The sequence below is a fragment of the Bos taurus genome, chromosome 17 (genome assembly GCF_002263795.3).
Source record: "Bos taurus isolate L1 Dominette 01449 registration number 42190680 breed Hereford chromosome 17, ARS-UCD2.0, whole genome shotgun sequence".
Taxonomy (NCBI): Eukaryota; Metazoa; Chordata; class Mammalia; order Artiodactyla; family Bovidae; genus Bos; species Bos taurus.
The window spans coordinates 60,991,872-61,019,678 of record NC_037344.1 but is presented as its reverse complement, the minus strand read 5'-3'; the positions used below and the strand labels follow the sequence as shown (position 1 = coordinate 61,019,678).

General features: G+C 49.3%; 1 protein-coding gene and 1 non-coding gene across 3 annotated transcripts; one reads left to right on the top strand and one right to left on the bottom strand.

The window, feature by feature from the left end:
* Window positions 1-304: 304 nt before the first annotated feature.
* On the top strand, window positions 305-13,831 carry SDSL (serine dehydratase like). 2 transcript variants are annotated; one of them, XM_024977229.2, is made up of 9 exons: window positions 305-1,820; window positions 2,000-2,137; window positions 6,339-6,533; window positions 6,821-6,860; window positions 7,557-7,696; window positions 9,196-9,284; window positions 10,146-10,373; window positions 12,342-12,466; window positions 13,428-13,831. In XM_024977229.2, the coding sequence occupies exons 3-9, from the start codon at window positions 6,360-6,362 to the stop codon at window positions 13,619-13,621; spliced, it is 990 nt and encodes a 329-aa protein (XP_024832997.1). In that variant the 5' UTR covers window positions 305-1,820; window positions 2,000-2,137; window positions 6,339-6,359; the 3' UTR covers window positions 13,622-13,831. The 2 variants fall into 2 exon arrangements, with proteins under 2 accessions (XP_024832997.1, NP_001092465.1); NM_001098995.1 differs by lacking the exon at window positions 305-1,820 and having other exon boundaries at window positions 2,123-2,137.
* Window positions 13,832-20,685: 6,854 nt separating this feature from the next.
* Window positions 20,686-20,758, bottom strand: TRNAG-CCC (transfer RNA glycine (anticodon CCC)). The gene has a single exon. It is a non-coding gene; the product is annotated as a tRNA-Gly (tRNA).
* Window positions 20,759-27,807: the final 7,049 nt, after the last annotated feature.

Sequence of the window (27,807 nt, the reverse complement as noted above, 5' to 3'; positions counted from 1 at the left end):
GTGTTCTAATTGTTATTGCCTCTTCATGCCAGAAACTTACTGCTACTACTTCATATTTTTTAAAACAACAAGCTCCATTTTAAAACTTTAATACCTGTCTTAGCTTCTTTCTAAGTAATAATATCCATAAAATTCTGGATATTATCTTATGCACACACACACAGAGCATATAAATACTCAACTATTAAAATAAACTTTGAGAGGGAACTATGACCCCACATGCTGCAGGGGAACTAAGCCCTTATACCACAACTAGAAAGTCCACACACCCAGATGAAGAGGCAGTGGAGCCAAACAAACAAAACAAGCAAAAACCTATGGGAATCTCTTGTCGACACAGAAGGGCTGGCATACAGTGGACCTGCAGTACATGTGGCTGTCATGCTTCTTGTCTGAGCATGTGTGCTAAGGCCCCCTCCTCCAGGGAGTCCTCCCTGGTCACACCCCACCCTCAGCTGCCCTTTGGGGATCTTCTGTTCTGTGTCCTCTTAGGGGATGTTAGGGTTGTCACTGAATTGGTATCTTCCTCTCCCCTCAGGCTGGGGGCCACCTCAGGGCATAAATTAGGTTTTACCACCTCCGTGTCCCCAGTTCCCCTTCCAGGACAGGACATCTGACAAGGATGGCGTGTGCGTAGTGTGAGGAGGCAATGAAATTGCTAAAGTCCTTATCAAGAATCATGACCAAGCAGTTCTCTTTGACCCCAAGGGCCAGGGAGTTAATCATCAAATCCGGGCAGCTCAGCCACGTGCTTCCTGGACCTCACGTCCAGTCTGACATACAGGGGAATTGAGCCTTCCCGCCTCCCACCCACCACCCCATGGATGTGACCAGCTTAGAATCACCCAATGAGATGGCAATAGAGACAAAACAGAAATCTGATCGTGGCATTCCCCTGCCTAATGCAGTGCCCCAGGTGAGGTCCACACCCTGCCCTGGTAGGGGCATCCTGTGGGCTCTGGTCCCTGCCTGCCTCTCCAGCCCCAGACGGACTTCCTCTCCAGCCCTTGCCTTTTCGGTACCAGCCCTACTGCGCACATCTGTTCCTGGAACACCCCATTTTTTTTAGTTCTTTACTTTTGCTTTCTGTGTTCCTGACTCCTGGTTTCACTGAGTCTCCTCTTCCAGGAAGCCTTCCCAGCCTCCTGGGGCCAGGCGAGGCCCTGCTCTGGGCACCCACAGCCCTGGCCCTCCCCACTTCCTGCCAACATCTGACAGCACTGATCACAACTGCTCTTCAGCGGTCCCCTGGGGCTTACTTATTTTGTTGGCTGCATCGGGTCTTAGCTGCATTATGCCAGATCTTTGGTTTCGGTCCAAGGCCTCTCTAACTGTGGCACACTGGCTCCAGAGTGCGCAGACTTAGTAGCTGCAATGAGGCGACTACTTACTTCCCTGATCAGGATCGAACCCACGTCCCCTGCATGGCAAGGCAGATTCTTAACCACTGGACCACCAGGGAAGTCCCCCTTTGGGGCTTCTTGAGGGCAGGGGACATGCTGTCTTGTTTGAGGCTAATGGTCCCAGGGCTTGATCTAGAGTCAGTGTCCGATAAATATTCTTGGAATGAATAAATTGATTGTCAGAGTTATTCATTTGAACAATAAATAATTGTTTGAGTCCCAATGTTGGGCATAAAATATCAGCGATGAGGAGGAACTTCAGAAGGAAACATGACTTTCTCATGTGACAGATAATAATTGTTTCTTTATCCTTGTTTTCTTTTCTCACACCTAAGCTGACCTTGACGGTGGTCCAGGGGAAGTGGCTTGGCATTTGGGACAAGCACTGGATTGGGAGGTGTCTGTGTCACAGCAGAGGTGATCCAGAGGGAGGGGTAAAGGATGACCCTTGCTGGCTGGGTGGCCTTGGCCAAGTGAATTCCCATTTCTGGGCCTCAGTTTTTTTTTTAATCTGTAAAATGGGGCCAGGTCGTCACATGTCTGGGACAGCAAACTGAGAAGCAGTGAAGGCTGATCTTGTCCCCTTTTTCCTCCAGTGGAGAGCTATCCCTTTAACCACGAGGGGAGGGGCCAAGGCCACAGGAGGCTGCAGGGAGTTGGCACAGCTGGTGCCCAAGAAGGCTGGTGGGCAGCGGACTGGCCCTGAGCCGGTCTGAGAACTGTTGGGAAGGAAGGTAAGTGGGTCTGGCCCCAAGTAGGGCCCTGGGACTCTGCGTGCATTTGTGAATGTGAGTAGAGGTTTGTTTGGAAGGTTCTGGAGCCAAGTCCCAGCTCGTTGGACAGTAAGTGGGGGAGTGAGGCTGTCCGAAGTCCTTCCATAGGTTCAGCTCTGGGTGCCTGCGGCCTGTCTGACTTGCAGCAGAAGGCTGGGGGCCCAGGACCTTGAAGACTGGGGAGCCCACCCTGCTCCCAGGGTGGTGGGGCTGGGCATTGTGGCAACTAAGAGGTCGCTGAGGTTCCCAACCCTGGCGTCAAGGATTTGGCTGCAGAGTGTTGCGGGTGGCCTCTGGAGAAAAGCTGAAGGACAAAGGAGGTGGAAAAGGCAGTTAGCTGGTCTTTATCCAAATACATAGATGTAGCAGGTGCCCTCATGGGCCTCTGGGCTTGATAAGGCTGTTGGCAACTTGGGACTCATTCATTTAACTGATGCCTGCTGTTCTTTTCTGGGCAGTCTAACCAAGAGGGCTGGGGGGAGCCTGAGGACTGAACCAGCAGCATTTGCTTCTAAAGACAACCAGCGGTCAAGTGCTAAATGCTCACATCTTTCATCATCATAATAATGCTACTGTAAAAGAGAAAGTGCAGCATGGCGGGGAAGGGCACAGATGCCAACTTGTACTGCCTGACTTGGAATCCTGGCCATGCCATTTCTAGCTGTGCGACCTTGGGCCAGTTATTAATACTTAACCTCTCTGAGCCTCAGTTTCATTGTCTATAAAGTGGAGTTAATAATTGAACCTATCTCAGGGTTGTTGTAATTATTATAAGGTGCTTGGCATAGTGCCCGACTCACAGTAATTCCCATATAACTATTAGCTGTTATTACGCGTGAGGCAGAGTTGATGTCTTTACTATTTAATATAAGGCCTCGCTTAATCCTCACAGTGGTCCTGTGATGCCCAAGTTCTTCTCCCAGTTTGTTGTGTGGTTAGTTCAGTCTCACTTTTTTAGGGCTCAGGTTCAAAAACATTTTTTTAAATTAACTTATTTATTTGGCTGCACCGGGTCTTAGTTGCGGCATGTGGGATCTTCATTATCCCCTGATAAGACTATAAAGTCCCCTCCAAGAGTAGATGTCTATCTTGTTCACCATGGTATCCCCAGTTCCTAGGTCCGGGCTTTGTAAACATTCTAGAGTAAGGATGAGCATATTAGCATCGTTAGAAGATCCCAAGGAGATGACACCTCCAAAAGACTCAGCCAATTTCTGGCACATAATAGGGACTCAACAAAGAATATCTGTTATTATTATTGCGCTGGGCCGCTCAGTCATATCTGACTCTTTGTGACCCCATGGACTGTAGCCTGCCAGGCTCCTCTGTTCATGGGATTCTCCAGGCAAGAATACTGGAGTGGTTAAACCTGCACTCTAACCTGTGAGTTCGGATGTTATTATTCCCATTTTAGAAGGGAAAACAGGCACAGAGAGGTTGAGATACTTGCCTGTGTCACACAGCCAGGGCATCATAGCTAGTTTCTAACTTTACCCTCTGATTGACCTCAAAACACAAATTCTTGGGCTCTGGAACCAAGGTGAAGCCAGGGCTGGGTCTGCTGGTTGGGTGGCCCACAGGCTGCTCTCCCCCAGTGCCATGAATTTTCCTGGATGGAGCTGGGTGGAAGTGTTTCAGGCTTTTCTCTGCCTGGGGAATCTCAGGGCCATCCCAGCAAGGACTCAGAGTCAAATCCAGGGATAAGAGACCTGGAACCCTCTGATACGGGGAGCCCAGCCCTGACTTAGTAAGTGTGGACTAGAATCTTTGAGCTGGTGGTAGCTGATGGAGGTTGATGCGCTCCTCCTAGTGGCAAGTAGTGGAACTGCAAAGGGGCGGCCCAACGCTTTTCCCTCCCAAAGGACAAACAAAAGGGACACAGCGTTTGCTCCTTAAAAAACAAAACAAAACAAAACACAACAAAAAACCCTTCTACTTTCCCTCCCTTCTAATTTCCTCCCTCTCTGCTTCTTGCCCTTTCACACTGGTTCATTCACTCACTCACTCACTCACCTGCGTCTTAGCTTCAAATCTCCCAGCGGCTTCCCATAGCAAGTAGAAATAGAATAATATCCCAACGCCTCACTGTGGACTGGAACGCCCTCCCCAACATCCCTGCTCACCTCTCCTTGTTCAGCCCCTCGGTCTTGCCTGACTCTTTGTGACCCCTTGGACAGTAGCACGCCAGGCCTCCCTGTCCTCCATTATCTCCTAGAATTTGCTCAAACTTATGTCCATTGAGTCAGTGATGCCATCCAACCATCTCATCCTCTGCCGCTCCCTTCTCCTCCTGCCTTCAATCTTTCCCAGCATCAGGGTCTTTCTTCTCGAATGTGTCGGCTCTTTGCATCAGGTGGCCAAAGTATTGGAGCTTCAGCTTCAGCATCAGTCCTTCCAATGAATATTCAGGGCTGATTTCCTTTAAGATAAACTGGTTTGATCTCCTTGCAGTCCAAAGGATTTCTCAAGACTCTTTTCCAGCACCACAATTTAAAGCATCAGTGCTTTGGTGCTCAGCCTTCTTTAGGGTCCAGCTCTCACAAGACTAAGCACGTTTTTGCTTGCCTCATACTCTCACCTCTACCCAATCCCTTGTCTCATCAGCGCCAGGAACACTCCAAGTTCACCTCCCTCAAGCGGTGGTTCCATCTGCTGTTCCCTCTGCAGGAGTGCTTTTCCCTTGCTTATCTCTCCTTGTTCATCTCAAAGTTTCCCCTTTGTTGTTGTTTAGTTGCTAAGTCGTGTCTGACTCTGCGACCCCATGGTCTGTAGCCCGCCAGGCTCCTCTGTCCATGGGATTTCCCAGGCAAGAATACTGGAGTGGGTTGCCATTTCCTTCTCCAGGGGATATTCCTGACCCAGGGATCGAACCCACGTCTCCTGCATTAGCTGGCGGATTCTTTACCACTGGCCACCAGGGAAGCCCTCCCACTTTGAGAAGCTGCAGATCAAAAGGAAATTAAATTATGTCTCGACCAACCAAAATGCACAGCTCCCTTCTGCAACCCGATTCAAACTGTTAAAAACCTTAAACTGTCACGATCTGCAAAACCGACCATTAATCACATTTAGTGAGACGAATGGAATTTTGAACACTTAGCAGATATTTGATGATGTTAAGAAATGATTGTTAATATTTTTAGATGTGATAATGGTATTGTGATTACATTTTTAAAAATGAACATCACTGAGGTCTAATTTCCATGAAATAAAAATAGCTTACTCAAGGTTAGAATTTGAAGAGTTTGGACAAATGTATACTGCTCTGAAACTGTGGCTACAATGTTTAAAAAGAGTTCTTTAATTTTATAGCTACATGCTGAAATATTTACAGATCAAATAATATGGGAGGAAAATATAATAATAAAGATAGAAAAAATAATAATACAGGAAGGGGGATGGGTACAGATAGGGAACAAACAAGCCAGGCATGAGCTGATGACTGTTGAAGCTGAGTGGTGGCTACATCAGATGTTTCTTGACACTTTTGCTGTGTTTAAATTTTCCATAGTACAAGTTTTTAATTTTTTTTTCCCCGAGGTATACGGGCTCTTTGTTCACCAACCAGTGGTAGAACCTGTGTCCCCTACATTGGAAGTGCAGAGTCCCACCAGGGAAGTCCCCCTTAATACAAATTTTTTTTTTAAAGTTTCTTTCCTGAGAGAGGGTCTTTCCTGACTACCCTAGATAAAATAGTACCTTCCCCACTAGCTCACTCCAGGTTGCAATTCTTTGATTCTGTCTCCCCAACTAAAACATGGGGCTGCCTCTGACCTGTCCACACCTGGTCCCAAAACCTGAAACTGCCTGGCAGACAGTAGGTGCTCAGGAATGTTTTTTTTTTTTTTGAATCAATGAATGATGACTGCATGAATTCTCCCAATCTCATTCATTCATCACCGCTATTGGCCATGTTCTCCATTCCTGCACTGTAGCATCCACATTAACAGAAGAAAAGCACCCTTAGTACAAATCTCCTTGATCGGGATGGTCAGACTGAGGCCCAGAGAGGTGTAGATACTTGCCCGGAGCCTCACAGCTTGGCAGCCACCTGGAATGAAGGGAGCCAAGCCAAGGGGCTTCTCCCTCCCCCTCCCCGGTCCTAGTTAGAGGGACTCTGGGCTGGAGCCGGCTGGGCTGTGACGCTCGTGCCCTACTGCAGGCCCTCCAGGTGGTTGCCGAGATGAAGAGCCCTCTGGAGGAATGTGCCGAGGGTGAGCCCTTCCACATCGTCACGCCTCTGCTGGAGAGCTGGGCGCTGTCCCAGGTGGCTGGCATGCCTGTCTTCCTCAAGTATGAGAATGTGCAGCCGGCGGGCTCCTTCAAGATCCGCGGTATCGGGCATTTCTGCCAAGAGGTGAGGGCAGGAGGGGAGGAGTGAGGTTGTAGAGCTGGGAAGGGAGTGCTGTGGGCAGGATGAGGGATGGGGAGAGTTGGAGTATGATGTGGTATGCTGCACTGCGCTTAGTCGCTCAGACTCTTTGCAACCCCATGGACTGTAGCCCGCCAGGCTCCTCTGTCCATAGAATTCTCCAAGCAAGAATACTGGAGTGGGATACGATGAGGAGCGTCTAACTCCATCCCCCCCAGGGCTCCAGGACACCTGCTCGGGTCAGCCCCTGCTCACGTTCCTTGTCTTCCTAGGTGGCCAAAAAGGGATGCAGACACCTGGTGTGTTCCTCAGGTGAGCCTGCCCCCTTTCTACTTCGTGAGGGTCCTTGGGGGCTGGGTGTGGTGGAGGAGGAGTTGGAGCTGCAGGAGGTGTCCAGGGCTTAGCCTCTTCTTAAAGGTCCAGTCTTATCAAGGTCATGGCAGACAGCTGCTTTGTATGTCCTGCTCCCTTCCCATCATTCAAGCCTCCTGGTAGAGAGTGATGGAAACCCAATTCATACAGGTTTAAATTACAGACTCCAAGAATCAAAGAATTCTTGGGATAATGGGTTTCAGGCACAGCTGGACCCAGGTGGTCTCCTCTGTATCTCTCCTTTTCTTGGTTTGCCTTCCCTTTACACTAACTCTTCTCTCATATAGACTGCCTGATGGCCATCGGGAGTTTTAGGCTTGCCTCCTACCATCCTGCCAACCGTAGTGAAAGGGGAGGACCCCCCTCCCCGTGGTCTCCTCGATCTATGAACTGGTCTTTTACGCCCAGCTTGTATCATGCACTCGTCCCTGAATGAATCATGGTTCAGGTGATTGAGTTCTCTGATTGGCTCCACCTAGATCACGTGTCCACCTCTGGGGCCAATTGGGGGGGGGGCATATAAGCGTAGGGAAGGAGTGACTCCCAAAGGAAAATGGGAGGCGGGGCGGGCAGGAGAATAGTGTGTCAATAGACTAATGCAACTGCCCATAGCACCCTCTTCTACTGCCTCCGCAGGGGGTAATGCGGGCATCGCAGCTGCTTATGCCGCCCGGAAGCTGCGCATCCCAGCCACCATTGTGCTCCCCGAGGGCACCTCTGTGAAGGTGGTGAAGAGGCTGCAGGGGGAGGGGGCCGAAGTTCAGCTGACTGGAAAGGTAAGGACCCCAAGAAGGACAAAGCAGCTGGAGGGGCTGTTCCTCCTTAACCCCTCCCTCGCCCCTGAGAGACTCTCTTTTTCCTTTTAGTGAACTATGCCTGGGACCTAGTCATCCCTTAGGATGGCTGAGCTCAGGGTTGAGTGAGACGTGATGTATATTAAGGGCTGAGATCTGTCGACTTGTCTCTCTCCACTTGGAGAAGGTTTCCTGTATGAACCCAGGAGAAACAGGAAGCTGGTGATTATCAGGATAGTATCTGTCTCCGTGTGTGTGTGTGTGTGTGTGTGTGTGCTCAGTCACGTCCAGCTCTTGGCAACCCTATGGACCGTAGCCCACCAGGCTCCTCTGTCCATGGAATTTTCCAGGCAAGAATACTGGAGCGGGTTGCCATTTCCTACTCCATCTCTCTCCCTTCCTCCTCACTAACCCTTGGTATTACTCACTATACATTTTTACCATTCAATAAGACAATAAAATGTAAAGATCACTATAGCATCATCCCCCACTCTTGAGTCCACCTGATATGAAAGGATATCATCTGACAAGGACGTCACTGGCTCACTTTGTTACCGAAGAAACAGACTTAACATATAACCCTTCTCCTTTCCTGGGAAGAAGGAAAAAAAAGTCTATCCATCCATCTAGCTGGCTGTCATCCCTAGAAAACAGGTTTTATCTTTAATTAAGTAATAATTAACAATTAATTATTGGGCTTCCCTTGTGGCTCAGATGGTAAAGAAACTGCCTGCAATGTAGGAGACTCAGGTTTGATCCCTGGGTTGGGAAGATCCCTAGGAGAAGGAAATGACAACCCACTCCATTATTCTTGCCTAAAGAATTCCATGGACAGAGGACCCTGGTGGGCTATAGTTCTTGGGGTCTCAAACAGGCTTTATCATTAATTAATTAATAATTGGTGGTGGTGGTTTAGTAGCTGAGTCATGTTCAACTCTTGCGATCCCTTGGCCTGTAGCCTGCCAGGCTCCTGTGTGCATGGGGATTCTCCAGGCAAGAATACCGGAGTGGGTTGCCATTTCCTTCTCCAGGGGATTTTCCCAACTCAGGAACTGAACCCAAGTCTCTTTCATTGCAGGCAGATTCTTTACAGAATGAGCTAGCAATTAATTAATTATTAAGGTTTTCCCCCACAACATGTGGGATTTTAGTTTCCTGACCAGGAATCGAACCCACACCCCCTGCACTGGGAGCTCGGAGTCCCCTCTTCCCAGCACCACAGGCTGGTGGGCTTCGTTCTTATCCAGCCTGGCAGCTGAACATGTCCCATCTGACTTGTGGGAATCACGTGGCATCCTTTTCTCCACGAGGAAGCTCTGCTGTTGTCCCAGGAGGCTGCTGGGTCCACACCAGCTCTGGTCTCACCCTTGGGGGTCTCCCCAGTCCATCAGGCCCTGGAGTCATCCAGGAGACCTCAGGCGCTGCTCCAACCTCTGTAGCTGTCTAATTCCTGTCTTCTGAAGGTCTTGGTTTCTCTTTAGATCTGGGAAGAGGCCAATCTGAGGGCACAAGAGTTGGCCAAGAATGACGGCTGGGTGAACCTCCCTCCGTTTGACCACCCCTTGATATGGTAAGGCTGGTGTCCCTTCCCCTATGGAGCTCAGTGCTGGGAGACCCTCACTGAGTCAGGGTCCTCCACTGGACAGAAGGGAAAATTGAGTTCCAGAGAGGAGAAGAGGCTTGGAAGTCAGGCACACGGAGGTCCAGACCCCACCTCTGCCATTCCTGAGTTGTATGACCCTGCAAAGCATCTTAGCACCCTGTGCCTCAGTTTCCACATGTATAAGATTGAAATGCTAGGAATAAATCCCCTTGATTAAGTGTGTACTTTGGGACACATTTAATCCATTTAGTCTTCCCCAAGAGAGAGAGATTTTTTTATGCCCATTTCACAGGTGAGGAAACTGAGGCCTGGAGGGGTCAAGAAACTTGCCCGAGACCACACAGCTAGTAAGTGGTGGAGACCTTGGGTCCCAGACCCAGGACGTGAGTTGGCCTGATTCCAAGTGATACAGTGGTCTGCCCTTTCATTTTTGGCCATACCATTTGGCATGCAGGATCTTAGTTCCCAGACCAGGAATCGAACCCATGGCTCTTACAGTGGAAGCGAGGAGTTTTAACTACTAGACCACCAGGGAATTCCCATGCTGGTCAGCTCTTAAGCAGACACACAAATGCTGCCTCTTTCCAAAGTTATGGGATGGATGAAATGGATTGAGAAAGTGCCTGGGAGGCTGACGAAGGGGAGAAAGAATGAGTGAAGGAATGAACTGAGTGGATGGAAGCTGAGTGAACTAAGTGTGGCAGGGTCTCCCCTCCCCTTGCCGTGGATGGGGCGGGGGCTGGCACTGTGGAGGGTTGTGTCCCTGTGAGCCTTGGGGACCGGGCCCGCCCTCAGTCCTGCCACCTCTCCCACTCCCTCGTCCCACAGGGAAGGCCATGTGAGCCTGGTACGGGAGCTGAAGGCAGCGCTGGGGACCCCACCGGGTGCCCTGGTGCTGGCAGTCGGGGGTGGAGGTCTCCTGGCCGGGGTGTCAGCTGGTCTGGCAGAGGTGGGCTGGCAACACGTGCCCATAATCGCCATGGAGACCCAAGGGGCACACTGCTTCAACGCGGCCATCAAGGCAGGCAAGCTGGTGACGCTTCCCGGCATCACTAGGTAGGCGTGGGCTGGGGGCATTTGTGGGGTGCTGGGCTGTCCTGGGGCTTCTCAGTCCCAATTAGTGAGGGTGGGGGCACTCAAGGGAGTCTCCTTTTATTTTTTTTTAATTAAAAAAAATTTTTTTTTGGCTGCACCACATGGTAAGCGGGATCTTATTTCCCTGACCAGGGATAGAACGTGTGCCTTCTGCAGTGGAAGTGCACTGCAATGCTAGTGAAGTCCTTAAGCATTTAATTATCTTTTAATTTTTATTTTCTTTTTTTGGGGCTGTGCCATACGGTATGCAGGACTTTAGTTCCCTGAGCAGGAATGGAACCCATGCCCCTTGCATTGGAAGGGCAGAGTCTTAACCACTGGATCACCAGGGAAGTCCCTCCATGGGGTCTCCTTAGTCCTGCATGACTGATCTGTAGGAATTTTTCATTCCCTACTTAAACCCATCAGCACGTTCCCTAGGCTCTCAGGCTGGAATCAGACCCCTCTGCACTCCACTCCAGCCACTGGCCTGTCTTCCTGTCCCTTGAATGGGCTGGGCACTTTCTGCCCTCCACGCTTTCGCACAGGCTGTGTCCTCTGCCCGGAAATGCTGGGGTTCCATCTTCTTCTTCTGGTTGGTTTCTCTGCCCCAGAGAGAGTCTCCCCTCAACGCTGTTGTTGGAGGTTTTCCTCTCTCTCTCCCTCATCTTCCTACAGTGGGTATTTATTTCCTTATCCTTGTGTTTCCTTATTCACTGTTGTCTCTGCTCCCAGACTTGGTTCTGGATAAGAGCTATAACCATAATCGCGACTAACACTTTTATAGAACTCACTGTCTGGAAGGCTCTCTTCTAAGCACTGGAAATGCTTTAACTCATTCTCCACAACAACCTCGTGCACCAGCAATTCTTCTTCATCTTATTTTGGCCTTGCAGCATGTGGGATCTTAGTTGCCCAACCAGGAGCTGAACCCATGTCCCCTGCAGAGGAAGCTCAGATTCTTAACCACTGGATTGCCAGGGAAGTACCCCCAGCTATTATTATTATCTCCGTTTTTCAGATGAGGAAACTGAGGCTCAGAGAGGCAAAGTGACTTTCCCAAGGTCACACAGCTAGTTTAGAACCTAGGCTTGAAACCAGGCAGCCTGGCACCAGAGTCCATGCTGTGGGCCACTTAGGTCCCAGCGTCAGTTCTGATGAGCTCAGCAAAAGCTCTCCTGGCCCTGAAACACTGCCCAGCTCAGGAAAATACCAGCAGGTAGGCCATCCCAAGCACAGAGGTAAAGAGCATGGACTCTGGAGCCAGACTGCCTGACTTTGAATCCACATTCAGCTGTTGACTAGCTGTGTGTCCTTGAGCAAGTTGCTCAACCTCTCTGAACTTCAGTTTCCTGACCTATAAAATGGGACTCATACATTTCTAACTCCCAAGGGAGATTGTAAGACTTAAAACAGAAAATCCTGGGGACTTCCCTGGTGGCCCAGTGGTTACAACTCTGTGCTTCCACTCCAGGGGTGCAGATTCAATCCCGGGTCAGGGATCTAAGATTCCCATGTGCCAGGCTGTATGGTGCGACCGAAAAATAAAACAAACAAAAGACCTCCCAGGAAAATTCATGCATCCAGCACCCTGTGAATAGTCAATAAATACAGCTATAGTATAGACACGATAAGTGGTTATGAATGAATACAATGAAAGAATCATTTTCTAGGCTTGGCTTTCTGGGGTCTATGCAAGAACAGCACAGTCATGGTTGTAGAGTCAGAGGGATGTGTGCTCATCAGCCATTCATGGGACACATAATTTTTGAGTGCTTTCCCTGACTCAGGCACTGCTCTAGACTCTTAAAATGCTGAGTCCTGGGCCCACAGCAGGATGGGAGGGGTGCCTGGGACTGGGGAGGGCTGGGGCTGTTCAGGGAGGAGACCTGATTCCCCAATTCTTCTCCACACCCCTGCCTTCCCTGCCCCAACGGCCTGCTCCTGCAGTCTAGCCAAGAGCCTGGGGGCCAGGACAGTGGCTGCACGGGCCCTGGAGTGTACAAAAGAGTTTAGGATCTTCTCTGAGGTGGTGGAGGATGCTGAAGCCGTGAGTGCTGTGCAGCGATTCCTGGGTGAGTGAGCAGTGCCCTCCACCTGGGCTTGGAAACCTATGAGGTCCGTGGACCCCTTGAAGAGAGTGTGTTTTCTCTTGTCCATATCCTCAGTGCCTATCACAGGGCTGGGTATATAGTAATCATGCAGTAAGTGTACACTGAGTGGATGGAAGGGGTGGGGGTGAAGAAGTGTGTCCTGTCTCTAGCCTCCAGATTTCTGTACATACTCTTCTTCCCTCTGGCTGCCCATCCTGGCCCTGCTGCCTGTTGGTTTCATGTAACTAAAGGGCTACTCAGCCCATCATGGCACCTCCTCCAGGAAGCCTCCTCTGATTTCCCACCCCCACCCCACTGGGGCTGAAGACTTCCTGTGCACCAGTCCACCATTCTTACAAGTGCCAGATGCTTATTCACCTGCATCACTAGACTGTGAACTCTATGAGGGTGGGGGTTGGTATGTCTTGCTCACTGTTGTGTTCCCCAGGGCCTGGCAGGGAGGGGGTGCTCAATAAATATTTGTTGAATGAATGGATGAATGTATGAGTGAGTGGAAAGGTGGATAATGAATAGGTAGATGGGTGGCTGGCTGGTTGGATGGATTGATGGGCAGTGGATTGACAAATGACATAGAAATGGATGGATGGATGGGTGGACACATTGATTAATGGATACATTGATGGATGGACAGTCAAATGATGGATGAATGGATGGATGGATGGATGATACAATGATGGATAGATACACTGATAGATGGACAGACAGACAGTCTAATGATGGATGGATGGAGGGATGAAAGGCAGATGGATGGAGGGATAGATGGTCAGATTGATGGATGGACAGAGGGTCAGACAAATGATAGGTTGTGAGATGGATGCCTGGATGGCTGGCTTCATGGAACTGCATTGCCCAGAGCCTGCTGAGCACTAACTGGTTTTCCCTCCCTTTCCTCCCCTCCACCCCAATCCCCCTCTCTGGGCAGATGATGAGCGAACACTGGTGGAGCCTGCCTGCGGGGCAGCCTTAGCTGCCATCTACTCAGGCCTCCTGGGGAAGCTCCAGGCTGAGGGCCACCTGTGCCCTTCCCCAGCCCCAGTCGTGGTCATCGTGTGCGGAGGCAACAGCATCGATAGTGGAGAGCTACAGGCTCTGAAAGCCCAGCTCGGCCAGGATTAAGGGCTCCTGGTTTGGGAGGGCTGGCTGGGTTCCAGCGATCCCCAAGAGGCTCCTGGACACCCATATAGCTGGTTGAGGGGCCTCTGGGCTCATGGAAGGCAGTAGAAGCCGCCCTGTGCTGCTGTGCTGGCAGCCTCCTGCAGGAAGCCCACCTGAACTTGTCCCTTTGGCTTCCCTGCAGCTCTGGCCAATAAACCCTTTCTGAGTTGAGTCTGTAACTCCAGCAGGTCCATTTTTTTTTAACCTCTGTGGACTCAGGGAAGGCACACAGCAACCTTGATGTCAGTGCTCTGATAAAGTGACTCTTTTCATATCCTACAGCTTGGGCAATAAAGCCAAGAATTCAAAACTCGGGTTTCTAAGGGAATCTGGCCATGCTGAGTTCCTTACCAGGCTTCCACTACCTAGGGGACCTACTCAGGAAGGGGAGGGAACATTCTGTCACTTCTCAGCCCTGGGTCAGTGAGGACAACTCCACCAATCTTTTTTAAAAAATATTTTATTCATTTGTTTTTGGCTGCACTGTGTCTTCGTTGCTGTGCATGGGCTTCTCATTGCAGTGGCTTCTCTTGTTGAGGAGCGCGGGCTCTGGAGCCCGTGGGCTCATTAGTTGTAGCGCATGGGCTTAATTGTCCCGAGGCATTTGGGATCTTAGTTCCCAGACCAGGATCGAACCCGTGTCCCCTGTATCGGCAGGTGGGTTCTTAACCACCGAACCACCAGAGAAGTCCCTTCATCAATCTTTACAAAATACTTGTCATGTGCCAGGACTTCTAAGAACCTTCTATTCCTTGTCCCTTTTAACATTCACAAAGGCATCATAGATTAGAAACCATTATTATCATCCCTGTTCTACAGATGGGGACACTGAGACTTGAGAAGGTGATATACCTCGATTAAGGGCACAAAGGCTGCAATGTAGACCAGCCTGCTTCAAATCCGGTGATTTTTCAACATGACTCTATATTTCTTGGATTTCCACCCTTTTTTTTTTTTTTTGCGTGGCGGGCCATTGGAGAAGGAGGTATGGCCTCCGGGTGGGTCTGAACACACCTGAGGGTCACAAAGAGGGAGGGGACTGATTCTGGAAATGGGCTCCAGCCGGCCCTGGAAAGGGAGCTCTTTGAAAACAGAGGAAATCAGAATCCTTTGCAGCCACCAGGGGGCAGCAAAGCGTCTCCAGTGGGAAGGCAGAGCCTCCAGGCAGGTGAGACCTGTCCCAGGGTCTTCCTTGGCTCCAGCCTGCTACGGTGTGCTGAAGTCCCAGAGACAGATGGCCCCACGAGGTCTTGGCATGGGGAGAGCCCTATCTGACCCATCCCAGTGCTGCAGGAAACAAAGCTCAGTGTGGGGGCCACCCTGCATCACAGCTCAAGGCAGAATCCAGCTCCCTGTTGGGGCTGCGTCATGACTGTGTGACCCTGGGCAAGTGCCTTCCCCTCTCTGGGCTTCAGGCTGCCCCTCTGTGCTGGAAGAGGCCCACTTGCGGCTTCCCACCTCCTTTCCTTGGGCCAGACTGCTCCCTCCACTAGGTGTCTCCTCCGTTTCTCAAGAGGAGGATTTGAGAGCGGCAGTGGCCTCCTTCTGCCTTGGCTTCCCCTTCCCTTTGATCACAGACATTGACTTTGGTTGCCAGGATGTCCCTCCAGAAGCCTCCAGGACGCAGACTTATGTCCTTGTGAGTTACCAGAAGAGACACTGAATGCCCCAGAGCCAGGCTTGAGCCTGAAAGTTTTCCTACTCACTATCCTGGTGACCTTGAGTAAATGATGCTCTTGTTTAGTGCCTCAGTGTTCTAATCTGTACAATAGGTTGTGTGCAGATTATTATGAGAACTCAGCATAAGTAGTCTTTCAGTCATTGCTAGTTTTTACCATCTTCTGAGCATTCCTCCCCCAACGATGAGGGGTGTGGAGGAATTAGCATTTATTCTTGTGTTGAGCTTGTGTGTATTGTATTGTACTGTGTGCTAGGGGTCTTAGCAGTCATTTCATTTATTTTATTTTTAATTGGAGGATAATTGCTTTACAAGGTTGTGTTGATTTCTCCTGCACAACAACCTGAATCAGCCGTAAGTATACATGTATCTGGGCTTCCCTGGTTACTCACTGGTAAAGAATCTGCCTACCAATGCAGGAAATGCAGGTTCGATCCCTGGGTTGGGAAGGTCCCCTGGAGAAGGAAATGGCAACTCACTCCAGTATTCTTGTCTGGGAAATGTCATGAACAGAGGAGCCTGGTGGGCTATAGTGCATGGGGTTGCAAAGAGTCGGACATGACTTAGCAACGAAACAACATACATACATCCCCTGCTTCTTGAGCCTACCTCTCACCCCCAGTCATTTTATTTAACCCCACAATACCCCACGTTGTAGATGCTGTTATTACCTTCATTTTTGCAAATGAGGAAACCGAGGCGCAGAACCGTCTAGCACTTATTCCAAGTCACACAGCCAAATGGGAAACCTGCTGTGTAAACATCTGGGCTTGTGCCTCTAACCACAACGGCTCTCCCATCTCCTTTCCTGTGCTCGAGCCCTGTTCCCTACCTGCCATGCCCTTACGCTTCTAAATCCCACACATTCTTCGAAGCCCAGTGTGAGGGCAGCCTCTTCCCTGAAGCCCCCTGAGGTTGCTTCAGCCAGAGACCATCTCCACAACCAGGTGAGTTGGCAGGGCCCGTCTCCATCCCAGGTGCTCTGTCTCCCAGTCGGGCTCCCGTCCTTGGCTGCACCCCTGGGAGACTTGTCAGCTGCTGTTTACTCCTCTCCTGGTCTCGGCGAGCTGGAGATAAGATGCCGAGGGGTCTGTTGACCCTGTCTGGATAACACACTTCCGTTACCTTGGTGTGTGGCCCTTCCTGGTTGACACCCAAGGAATGCCCAGGGCAGGGTGGGGACACAGAGAGAGAGGGGCGTAGATGGTTGAAGCTGAGGTGATGGTGGTTATGACCTGATCCAGCAGAGTGGGCACTGGGGCTGAGAGACTCTTGCTATCGCCTCTGCCCTCCTGGGCCACTTGGTTTGGAAAACAGGGAGCCTACGATGAGGGTCCCGGGAGCAGATTTTCTGTGTTGGTCTAGGGCTGCATGGAGAGCAGTGAGCACTGGGTCAGTGTGTACCTACTGAGATACACGCGGGTCCCCATCCCAGCCGGACGCACTCCGGGGCAAGGGGGGAGTGCCCTGGGTTCCCTGCGGGTTCTGTTGGCCAAGGTACCCCCTGTCCCTGCATCAGGTGGACTTTAGAACCCCTGGCTCCAGAGGCCCACCTCCATCTAATCCTCCACTCCACCCCACTCCAGCCGTGAGCCAAGGTGGTACAGAGGGCAGAAATCCAGCCTTTAGCTGGCAAAGGAGGTGTTTTTACCCCAGAGCCGACCCCAGGCATGGCAGGGGCATGGAAAGATGGAAGTGGCTCATAGTGGGAGTGATGGTTGCTGGGGGCCGACAGCTACCCCATATCCCAGGAACAGCTGATGGGAGGCTTTGTGTCCAGAGAGGTGTGGGAGGGCTAGAAAAGCCAGCCCCTCTTGCAACCTCAAGGTAAGAGCATCTCTGTGGTCCCATCCACAGAGCAGAGAGCCCCCTGCAATCGGGCTGAGCCCTGACTCCACCGGCACCCTCCCCTCCTCCTGTTCACCTCCTGCCCCCCGCCCTGCTTTTGCTCTGAGGGCTCCCTTGATATGTCACGTGCCAGGAACTCCCATCTCAGGCTCTGTTGGTGGAAAACCCAACCTCAGTGGGCCCTCTTTCCCTGGCCCCGTCCCATTGGCTTCTCCCTTCCCCAATGTTTGTGCTTTTTAAACTCCACCAAAAATGTCACGGGCAGGTTTCTTGCCTGGCTTCCAAATTCCCTGATAAATTCCACTGCCTGGGCAACCCCAGGAGAGGTTTTCTGGAGCAAGGAACCCCATAAATCACTCTGCTGCCACTCCGGCGTGGGCAATATCTTATGTAAAAAGGTGTTTCCTGGGAGCGCCACAGGCAGGAGAATCCTATTACAAGCCACCCCATTAATTATAAAGAGTCAAGTCGACCCTTTGCTGCGATTTTTTATCTTAAGTCCGAAAACTGATTACCTTCACCAATACTTCCCTTCAAAAAAAAAAAAAAAACTTAAAAAATAAATGTTTGAAGAACAAATACCAAAGTTTCTCCTTTTAGGGGAGAACCAACAGAGAGAGAAAGAGAGAAGGAGGTGGGGGAGAGAAAGTGGTGGGAAAGAATTTTTTTTTTCCTCCTTTTAAGGTAAAACTTACTGAACGCTTGGTGTTTCAATTTCCTGGACGCCTCCACCCCAGGAATTCGGGGCTGTAACTCATCTCATGTTACATGTGAGGGAAACTGAGGCTTGCCTGAAGTTACAGGACCTAACCCTTTCTTCTGAGGTGGTAAGGTGGGTGGAGATTGGGCCAGGCTGGATATTTGAAGACCTGGGTTCAAAACCCACCTCCGCCTCTTAGAAGCTAGGACCCTGGGGCAGATGAATTAACCTCTCTGGCCTCAAAATTCTTCTCCTGCGAAGTAAAGAAGAAAAGCACCCCTTGCAAGGCAACAACACGCAACAACCAGCACAGAGGACTGAACACCCTTGCCTGGGTGACTAGCACCCTCCCCGCTGGCCTGCCCTGACTCCCATCCCCAATCTATTCCACACTAGCAGCCGGAATAGTCTTTTAAAAATTTTAAAAAAAATCTTTTTTTTTGGCTGTGCTGGGTCTTCATTGCAGCGAGCAGGCCTCTCTAGTTTTGGCGCGAAGGCTCAGTAGTTGTGGTACAGGGGCTTAGTTGCTCTGTGGTATCTGGGATCTTAGCTTCCTGAACAGGGATCGAACCTGTGTCTCCTGCACTGGGAGGTGATTCTTCACCACTGGACCACCAGGGAAGTCCCCAGAATAGTCTTAAGTCCAAGGCAGAGTCTTGCTCCTGCTGCTGAAACTCTTCCCTACCCCTGGCTGCGTTTCAGATAAAGGGCTGACCCCTCACCTAGGCCCACCGGGCCCTGTATCGTCTGGTTTTGCAGACCTTTGAGGTCTCTCCCCTAGACTCACCACACTGCAGCTTTTTCTCTTTCTAGAACTCACCAAGCTTGATTCTGTCGCAGGGCTGCTGTCTGTGTTCTTCCCTTTGCCTGTCACACTTTTCCAGATCCCAGCCAAGTCAGCAACTTCTCATCTGGACTCTGGCATCACGTCCTCAGGGGGCCCTCCTGACCCACCGCCTGACACTCAGGGCCAGGACGAGGGAGAGGTGAGGGAGGCACTAACTTTTGGAGCAAAATATAACGGGTGCCACGAAACTTAAATTTTAAAAACAGGAAAAAACCCTCAGAAATAAGAAAAAAGATTGTAATGAAACAACTCTAAAATGAAAAATACATGTAAAACACATTCCTGGTGAATAAAATAGTAACATTTTTACATAAAGATAGGATCTTACCTTGCGCTTGGCCGTCTCACCTCACCCGAATGACAGATCTGTCAGACCCTGTCTTTATTTAAAAGTTTACCATTCTGTTCATTATGGATTGCTTTGCATTAGTTTTGAGTTTTCAAAATATTATATGAAATACTGTTTATCTTGATTCCTGAGTTTTGGGTCTGCATGCCCACTACATTTTCACCCAAGTACCCCGCTTGTCTCAACCAAACCTAGCCTGACTGCCTTTTAAAAGATTATTATTATTTTTAATTTTCATCAAAGGTAATGTTAATTTTTTTTCTCCCATGCAGCATGTGGGATTTTATTTCTCCAAACAGGGATCAAACCCATGCCCCCTGTATTGGAAGTGTGGAGTCTTAACCGCTGGACTGCCAGGGAAGCCTTCTGACTGCCTGTTTTAACAGCCAGTTAGTCTCACCACCCTCTTCTCCTACCACTATTCGAAACTACCAATTATTTTCTCCTGGTTGCTGTCCGTCTCCCCCAGTAAAATGTCAGCTCAGTGAGGGCTGGTAGCAAATCTGTCTTGTTCACATCTGTAACCCAGGGCCCAGGAGGCTGCCCAGTGCATGTTATTTCAACATATATTTTCTGATAACCGAATGAATGAATGAAAAGAAGATTCAGGGAGGCAGGTAGTCTGCCTTCCAGACGTCTGGACAAATTGACTTCAGGGGCTTCGTTCCACCTCCCACCCCCACTTTCCAGATGAGGAGGCTGAGGTCCAAAGAGGGTGAGGAATCAAATCATAGTCACACAGCACAGCCACATCGAAACTAGTCCCAAACTGAAAATCATATGGGGCTGAACGGTTAAGACTCTGGGCTTCCACAGCAGCAGGCACAGATTTGGTCCCTGGTTTGGGAACTAAGATCCCACATGCCTCGCGATGCGGCCAAAAAATAAATAGATAAGCAATTAAAGAAATAAAAATGGAGAAGTCTCCAGTGACCTGGAATGGGTCTGTAGGGATCAGTTCTCTCTGAATGCACACATTCCTGAAATATCATCCCCAAACCCATATTGCCAACGAGGGTTGTGCTGGACTTATGCATCATCTTTACTATTACCTAATTCACATGCTTCTTGAAACCTTAAACGCTGTTTAGAAAGAGAATGTTATCACTACTATAAATGGAGAAACAGTATCACTTCCCGGAATTAGATCTATGTCGCAGTAAATAAAAGGAAAAGCAAAATGATGCCATTACCTCGTAGCCAGCTTCTGTTGTGCTGAGACTCCAAGCCTGCCGGCATAAGCAAGCTAGCACCAGAGATTCGCTCTCAAACAATCAGAAGGGCTGAGAAATAACTGAAAAGGCAGTGAGTTACTGAGGAGGCAGCAGGCACCAGTTCCTCCTGTGGGTCGGTGTCCTGTTGGTGAAATAATAGTGTGGCAGCACCCGACAATGATGGTGGTTTTGATCACAGGGACCCCCAAAAGGCCTGGGAGGCAGAGTCTTCATCCTGCAATTTCTGCTGGTGAGAAGCGGCTACTGCCTGAGCATCTGCAGCAGGTATGAGCACAGGTCCCCAAGTTCTCTGCTGGGCAACAGGATTTCTTTTCTTTTTGAAATGTTATCTGGCTATGCCAGTTCTTAGTGTGGCATGCAGGATCTAGTTCCCTGACCAGGGATCGAACCTGGGCCGCCTGCATTGGGAGTGCAGAGTCTTAGCCACTGGGCCACCAAGGAAGTCCCAGCTTCCAGAATTTCTTTTTTAGTGAGGTTGGCATGTTCTGTAGGTGCCCAGATAAATGGTGTTCTTTCCCCCACATACTTTTAACATGAGATGAACCATAACATAAACTAACCCTTTTAAAGTGAACAATTCAGAGGCATTTGTTACCTTCACAGTGTTGTGAAAGCACCTCCTCCACCCAGTTCCAAGACATTTTTTGTCACCCTGAAAGGACACCCTGTCCCCACGAAGTAGCCACTGTCCATACCTCTATTCTGTCCAACCCCTGGCAATCAGCAATCTGCTTTCTGTCTCTACAATTTACTTGTTCTGGACATTTGGTATCAAAGGAATCAGACCATATGTGGGATTCTGTGAATGGCTTCTCTACTTAGCACCTAGTTTTCAAAGTTCACCCATGTGTTAGCATGTACCAGCCCTTCATTCCTTTTTATGGCTGAATAATATTCCATATGGGCTTCCCAGGTGGCTCAGTGGTAAAGAAGCCACCTGACAATGCAGAAGACGTAGGAGATGCGGGTTCCATCCCTGGGTGGGGAAGATCCCCTGGAGAAGGAAATGGCAACCCACTCCAGCAGCCTTCCCTCGGAAATCCCATGGACAGAGGAGCCTGGCGGGCTACAGCCCATGGGGTTGCAAAGAGTTGGATGTGATTGAACACGGGCACATATAATTTATTTTTTAAAATTGTGTTGTCCTTGAAAGAGTTCCTCTGGAAATTTGTACTTGTTCCACAATTCTCAAAATATTTTTGGAAACCTTTGGAAAGTTCGTTTCTTTATTTTTTATTATCATTTTATTATTGGGAAACCCTTGTGATGACTAGACATTATATCATTTTTTTTCCTAGCCGTGCCTTGCATCATGTAGGATCTTCCCCAACCAGGGATCTAACCCATGCACACTGCATTGGAAGCACAGAGACTTAACCACTAGACTGCCAAGGCAGTCCCATGAAGGTAGACCTTATTGTGTCCTTTTTATAGATGGCAAAACTAAGGCTCAGAGAGTTTGAGTGGCTGGAATCAATCACACACACTTTCTGGTCTCAAGTTGCTAACAGCCTGGAGATGGGGACACAGACAAAACATGGGCTGAGAGGTTATAATGCAGGAAGCAGTGAACAGACTGCTCCAGGGGTTCCTGTGGGCGACACTGGTTTGACCAGCTGCTTCATTTTCACTGGGTATGAGTGTGGAAGTGGAGTCTTTGCTGCTTCTGAGCAAAGAGAATATACACCATCAGGTTTTCCTCCAGTGAAAAAGGGATCATGGAGAATCTGGTGATTCTAAGTGAACGCTTCAAAAAACTGAATGCGTGCCCCAGTCTCCTGGGGCTTGTGCCCTCTCTGGTTCTGAAGTTCTGGGGTGGGGCCTGAGATGCCGCATTTCCACCCAGCTCCCAGGTGCTGCTGCTGCTGCTGCTGGTCCACGGACCACACTTTGAGTAACAAGGGGCTAGAAGATGTGAATTCAGGTCCCGGCTCTGCCATAAACTCTTGATGGGAACTCAGGCTAGTCTCTTGCCATCTCTGAGCCTCAGTTTCTTTCCCTGCTCACTTGGGGGGTGGGGCATTGCCCTCATCTGGAACATTCTCTGAGGCATAAAAAACAAGTCATGGTGTCATTTCCTGCGCGCTTGCCTGAAAGCCATGGACACCTGCAGGGGTGAGAGATTTCCTCCCCAAAGTCCCCCTGGAGCTCATCAGCAGGTGCTGGGGTGGGTCCCCAGCCCTGGCATGCAATGCAGAAAGAGGAGGCCAGAGGCGGCGAGGCCCCAGAGAAGCCGCGGAAGAGGTTTCCGTTCATCACAGAAATGGCCCATTTGCAATGATCGGTTGCCCAGGTGTTAATAACGCTAATGGCATAGGAAGGGTAAACTCGGTCACTTGGCTGAACAGGAGAAATATGCAGAGAAGTGCTTGGGTTTCCATAAATCAGCCGGGTGCAGCGCGACAAGGGAGGCAGGACTTAAAATTCTGGTCAGGAGATGGGTATTCTCATAATCCGAGCTGGAGAGGTAATTTATTCTGTTTATATCTTTTTACTGCACGACAAGGCTTGGGAGCAGGAGCCCTCCACAGCCATTCTGCATTTTAAATATTAGTCCTAAGCACAGTGGGTCAGATCTCGTGCTCCGGCTCCGTGGGGTGTTCATTTCGGGGCTGGAGGACAGAAACGGGGGAGAACATGCATGCTAGGGGCTGGAATACATGTGGGTTCACTGTCCAGTGTTGGCCAGAATTACAGCCTTGGGGCAGTGAGGGAAACATGACGGTCCCCTTTTCCCAGAGCTGGAGGGCACAGCCAGGGGCTGGCTCACCTCCTTACCTGCTCAGCTCAGAGGGGTTCCCCCCCCCCCTCAGAGATCTTTTATTTTTAAATGATAATAAATACAGGCGATGAAGAGATAGAGGAGATGAACGGATACATTAATGCAGGAGGAAAGGGATGGGGAGGGAGGGAGAGAGAAAGAAACAAGGGCAAACATGGAGAAGCTGGAAGTCCTCTGTCTTTTGACCTTGGTAATTTTCATCGTGCCCTTTGCTCTTCTGGTTGATTTTGTTTAACCCGGCAAGGGGTTTTAAACGAAATCCAGTGAGGCTGCTACCAGTAGGAATTAGCATTCATTAGAGTCTTTCTTGAATCTCCTTTTAGAGCAGCTGGCGCGCATTCATTTGATTTCATTCATTCATTCATGTAGTTGCCAGACACAGAGTGAGATCTTACCTGCGCCAGGCAACCTCCTGGGTCCAGGAACAACGTAGGCTTCGAGAGCAGTTCTTAAGTCAAAACTCGGCTCTGCTACTGATGTCTGTGTGACCCCCAGCAGCTCATGTCACTTCTTGAGCCTCAGTCTCCTCATCTGTAGAATGGGGATAACAACACTCATCCTGAAAGGGGTGGAAGATCAAATTAGGCTCCAGATCAGTCTTTTTCAGGCAGATGTCCTGCATGTTTGGGAGACTTGGAAGCAACTGGGGAGCTTAACAAATGTGAAACACCTTGGGCACCACGCCAGAGAGCAGTTCCAGCCATGGGCTGGAGGACGGGGCAGGGAAATTTATTTTTAGGAAGCACAGTCCTCTGAGACAATGGTTGTGGGTGTCCAGGGACAAATGTCCCTCCCCAGCTCTCTTCCTTCTCCACCCAACCTTCCTTAGGAACCACCTCCCAAATTAAGTGCACACACGACCATGACTATGACACCTGCAGGGTCACTGCCAGGAGTGGGGTTGGGGTGGGATTTCTCCTCCCAGAGCCCCTGGGCCCTGAAGGCACTAGGGGAGCTGAAATGAGCTTATGGGAGTGCAGGTGGATTTGAGTTGATTTTGACAAGGATCTCCTTTTCTCTCCTGTCTTTCATCATTTAAGGAAGCTGGTGTGTATGTGTGTGTGTGTGTGTTGGCAGAGGATGGGAGTGAGGATTGAACCCAAGACTTAGACTTCCCAAACCTTGGCCACAGGATAAATTGCATCTCTCCAACGTGGATGAACCTCCGTCCATAGTTCATCAGGCACTCTATCTATCAGATCTAGTCCCATGGGGATGGATCAAGACCATCCCCATGGAAAAGAAATGCAAAAAAGCAAAATGGCTGTGTGGGGAGGCTGTGAAAAGAAGAGAAGCAAAAAGCAAAGGAGAAAAGGAAAGATATAAGCATCTGAATGCAGAGTTCCAAAGAATAGCAAGAAGAGATAAGAAAGCCTTCCTCAGCAATCAATGCAAAGAAATAGAGGAAAACAACAGAATGGGAAAGACTAGAGATCTCTTCAAGAAAATTAGAGATACCAAGGGAACATTTCATGCAAAGATAGGCTCTATGAAGGACAGAAATGGTATGGACCTAACAGAAGCAGAAGATATTAAGAAGAGGTGGCAAGAATACACAGAAGAACTGTACAAAAAGATCTTCATGACCAAGATAATCACGATGGTGTGATCACTCACCTAGAGCCAGACATCCTGGAATGTGAAGTCAAGTGGGCCTTAGAAAGCATACGAATAAAGCTAGTGGAGGTGACAGAATTCCAGCTGAGCTATTTCAAATCCTGAAAGATGATGCTGTGAAAGTGCTGCACTCAATATGTCAGCACATTTGGAAAACTCAGCAGTGGCCACAGGACTGGAAAAGGTCAGTTTTCATTCCAATCCCAAAGAAAGGCAATGCCAAAGAATGCTCAAACTACCACACAATTGCACTCATCTCACATGCTAGTAAAGTAATGCTCAAAATTCTCCAAGCCAGGCTTCAGCAATACGTGAACCGTGAACTTCCTGATGTTCAAGCTGGTTTTAGAAAAGGCAGAGGAACCAGAAATCAAATTGCCAACATCCGCTGGATCATGGAAAAAGCAAGAGAGTTCCCGAAAAACATCTATTTCTGCTTTATGGACTATGCCAAAGCCTTTGACTGTGTGGATCACAATAAACTGTGGAATATTCTGAAAGAGATGGGAATACCAGAGCACCTGACCTGACTCTTGAGAAACCTGTATGCAGGTCAGGAAGCAACAGTTCGAACTGGACATGAAACAACAGACTGGTTCCAAATAGGAAAAGGAGTACTTCAAGGCTGTATATTGTCACCCTGCTTATTTAACTTATATGCAGAGTACATCATGAGAAACGCTGGGCTGGAAGAAGCACAAGCTGGAGTCAAGATTGCCGGGAGAAATATCAATAACCTCAGATATGCAGATGACACCACCCTTATGGCAGAAAGTGAAGAGGAACTAAAAAGCCTCTTGATGAAAGTGAAAGAGGAGAGTGAAAAAGTTGGCTTAAAGCTCAACATTCAGAAAACTAAGCTCATGGCATCTGGGCCCATCACTTCATGCAAAATAGATGGGGAAACAGTGGAAACAGTGTCAGACTTTATTTTTTGGGGCTCCAAAATCACTGCAGATGGTGACTGCAGCCATGAAATTAAAAGACGCTTACTCCTTGCAAGGAAAGTTATGACCAACCTAGATAGCATATTCAAAAGCAGAGACATTACTTTGCCAACAAAGGTCCATCTAGTCAAGGCTATGGTTTTTCCAGTGGTCATGTATGGATGTGAGAGTTGGACTGTGAAGAAAGCTGAGTGCCGAAGAACTGATGCTTTTGAACTGTGGTGTTGGAGAAGACTCTTGAGAGTCCCTTGGACTGCAAGGAGATCCAACCAGTCCATTCTAAAGGAGATCAGTCCTCTGTGTTCTTTGGAAGGAGTGATGCTAAAGCTGAAACTCCAGTACTTTGGCCACCTCATGCGAAGAGTTGACTCATTGGAAAAGACTCTGATGCTGGGAGGGATTGGGGGCAGGAGAAGGGGACCACAGAGGATGAGATGGCTGGATGGCATCACCGACTTGATGGACATGTTTGAGTGAACTCCAGGAGTTGGTGATGGACAGGGAGGCCTGGTGTGCTGCAATTCATGGGGTCACAAAGAGTTGGACACAACTGAGTGACTGAACTGAACTGAACGTGGATGAAATGCCACTATGAGCCCATTTCATGGTAGGCATACTGAGGCTCAGAGAGGTGATACAGTGACCAGCCAGCCAGTCTCCCGGAGCCCAGGGCCCTTGTTCTGTTTTACCCTTATCCCACTCCTAGGTGACCTCTGCTCCCAACCCTCGTGACACACCAACACTCAGAGCTAGAGCCCATGGGGAATCAGCCTCAAGTCCTGATCATAGCCCCAGAGATCACATCCCCCCTGGACTCTGGTTTCTGGAGCCACTCTCTGAGATCTTAATGGGGCTACCCCAGGGTTATTCAAGAGTGGGCCTCTCCCGGAAGCCTGGTGCTCCCGGAGTTACGAGCATGCCAAGGGCTAGTCTACACTCTGTGTCTATGTGTGTGTGATCTCTAGTCTCAAAATGAAAAGGAAAAAAATAAAAAATCTGGAAAGAAACATATCAACTCGATTACTTGAGATTCTGGGGGATTATCTTTTCTTTCTTCTGCTTATCTGCATTTTCTAGATTTTCCACCACGAGCAAATAGCATTTGTCTGATAAATACAAATGTGCTATAAGGAAAGAAAAGAAAAAGTCAGGTCATCTCGAATTATTCTTGTGATGTCCGCATGAAAGAAGGAGCGATGAGGAGGGCTCTTAACATGTGTCCATTCCGTGGTGGTTCACTCCCCACCAGCTCCCAGTCCCCCTCCTTTTCCTGCTGGTGCTAAAATGGGTAAGCCCCTCCCCACCCTAAGCTTGGGAGAAAAGACGTCCAAATGCAGGACCCTCTTCCATCTATTTTCTCTCATCTGTTTTTCTCATCCTACAGTGTTTGAGCTGCAAATGAATGAAGTCATAGAAAGGACTCCCTCTAGTCCCCACTTTTGAAAGTAGGAAAACTGAGGCAGAGAGAGGGAGGGACTTGTCTTTAGGGAGTAGCCTCAGACCCATTAAATCTCAAGAACTCCCTTCCACCATGCTGATCTACCGAAGGACCCAAGCAGGCACTGCGTTAAGAACTGCAGGACGAACAGCCTTGTTCTCCCTGCGGGCATTTCTGTCCTAACACAGTCTTGCAGCACTGGCCCTACCAGCCTGCTTTTGTTTTTTTTGTCCGCACCACTAGGCATGTGGGATCTTAGTTCTCTGACCAGGGATCGAACCTACGACCCCTGCAATGGAGATGTGGAGTCTTAACCACTGGACTGCCTGGCAAGTCCCAACCTACTTTTTGTTTGTTTGGTTTTACCCGGAGGAGTAATGAGTGAAGCTTGAATTGCCCTGGTGATAAACAAGTCACACACCCATTCAGTCATCAAATATTTTGAAGGCCTACTATGTGCCAGGCTGGCTTGTGTTAGATCAGGGTATTACATAAAACTGGGGGAGATACTATTGGTGCATCATATCTGTCAAAAAAAAAAAAAAAAAATGGCAGGCATCTTTCTTACCTGTTAGTTGCCAAAAGAACCCCTCCCATCACCCTGCTAGATGAGAGGTCTTTGCATCCATCAAGTCTGGTTTATGTCAGAAACAAGAACCAGAACAGTTCCATTAATTCAGAGTGACTGAAGACAGAGGCAAAAAGG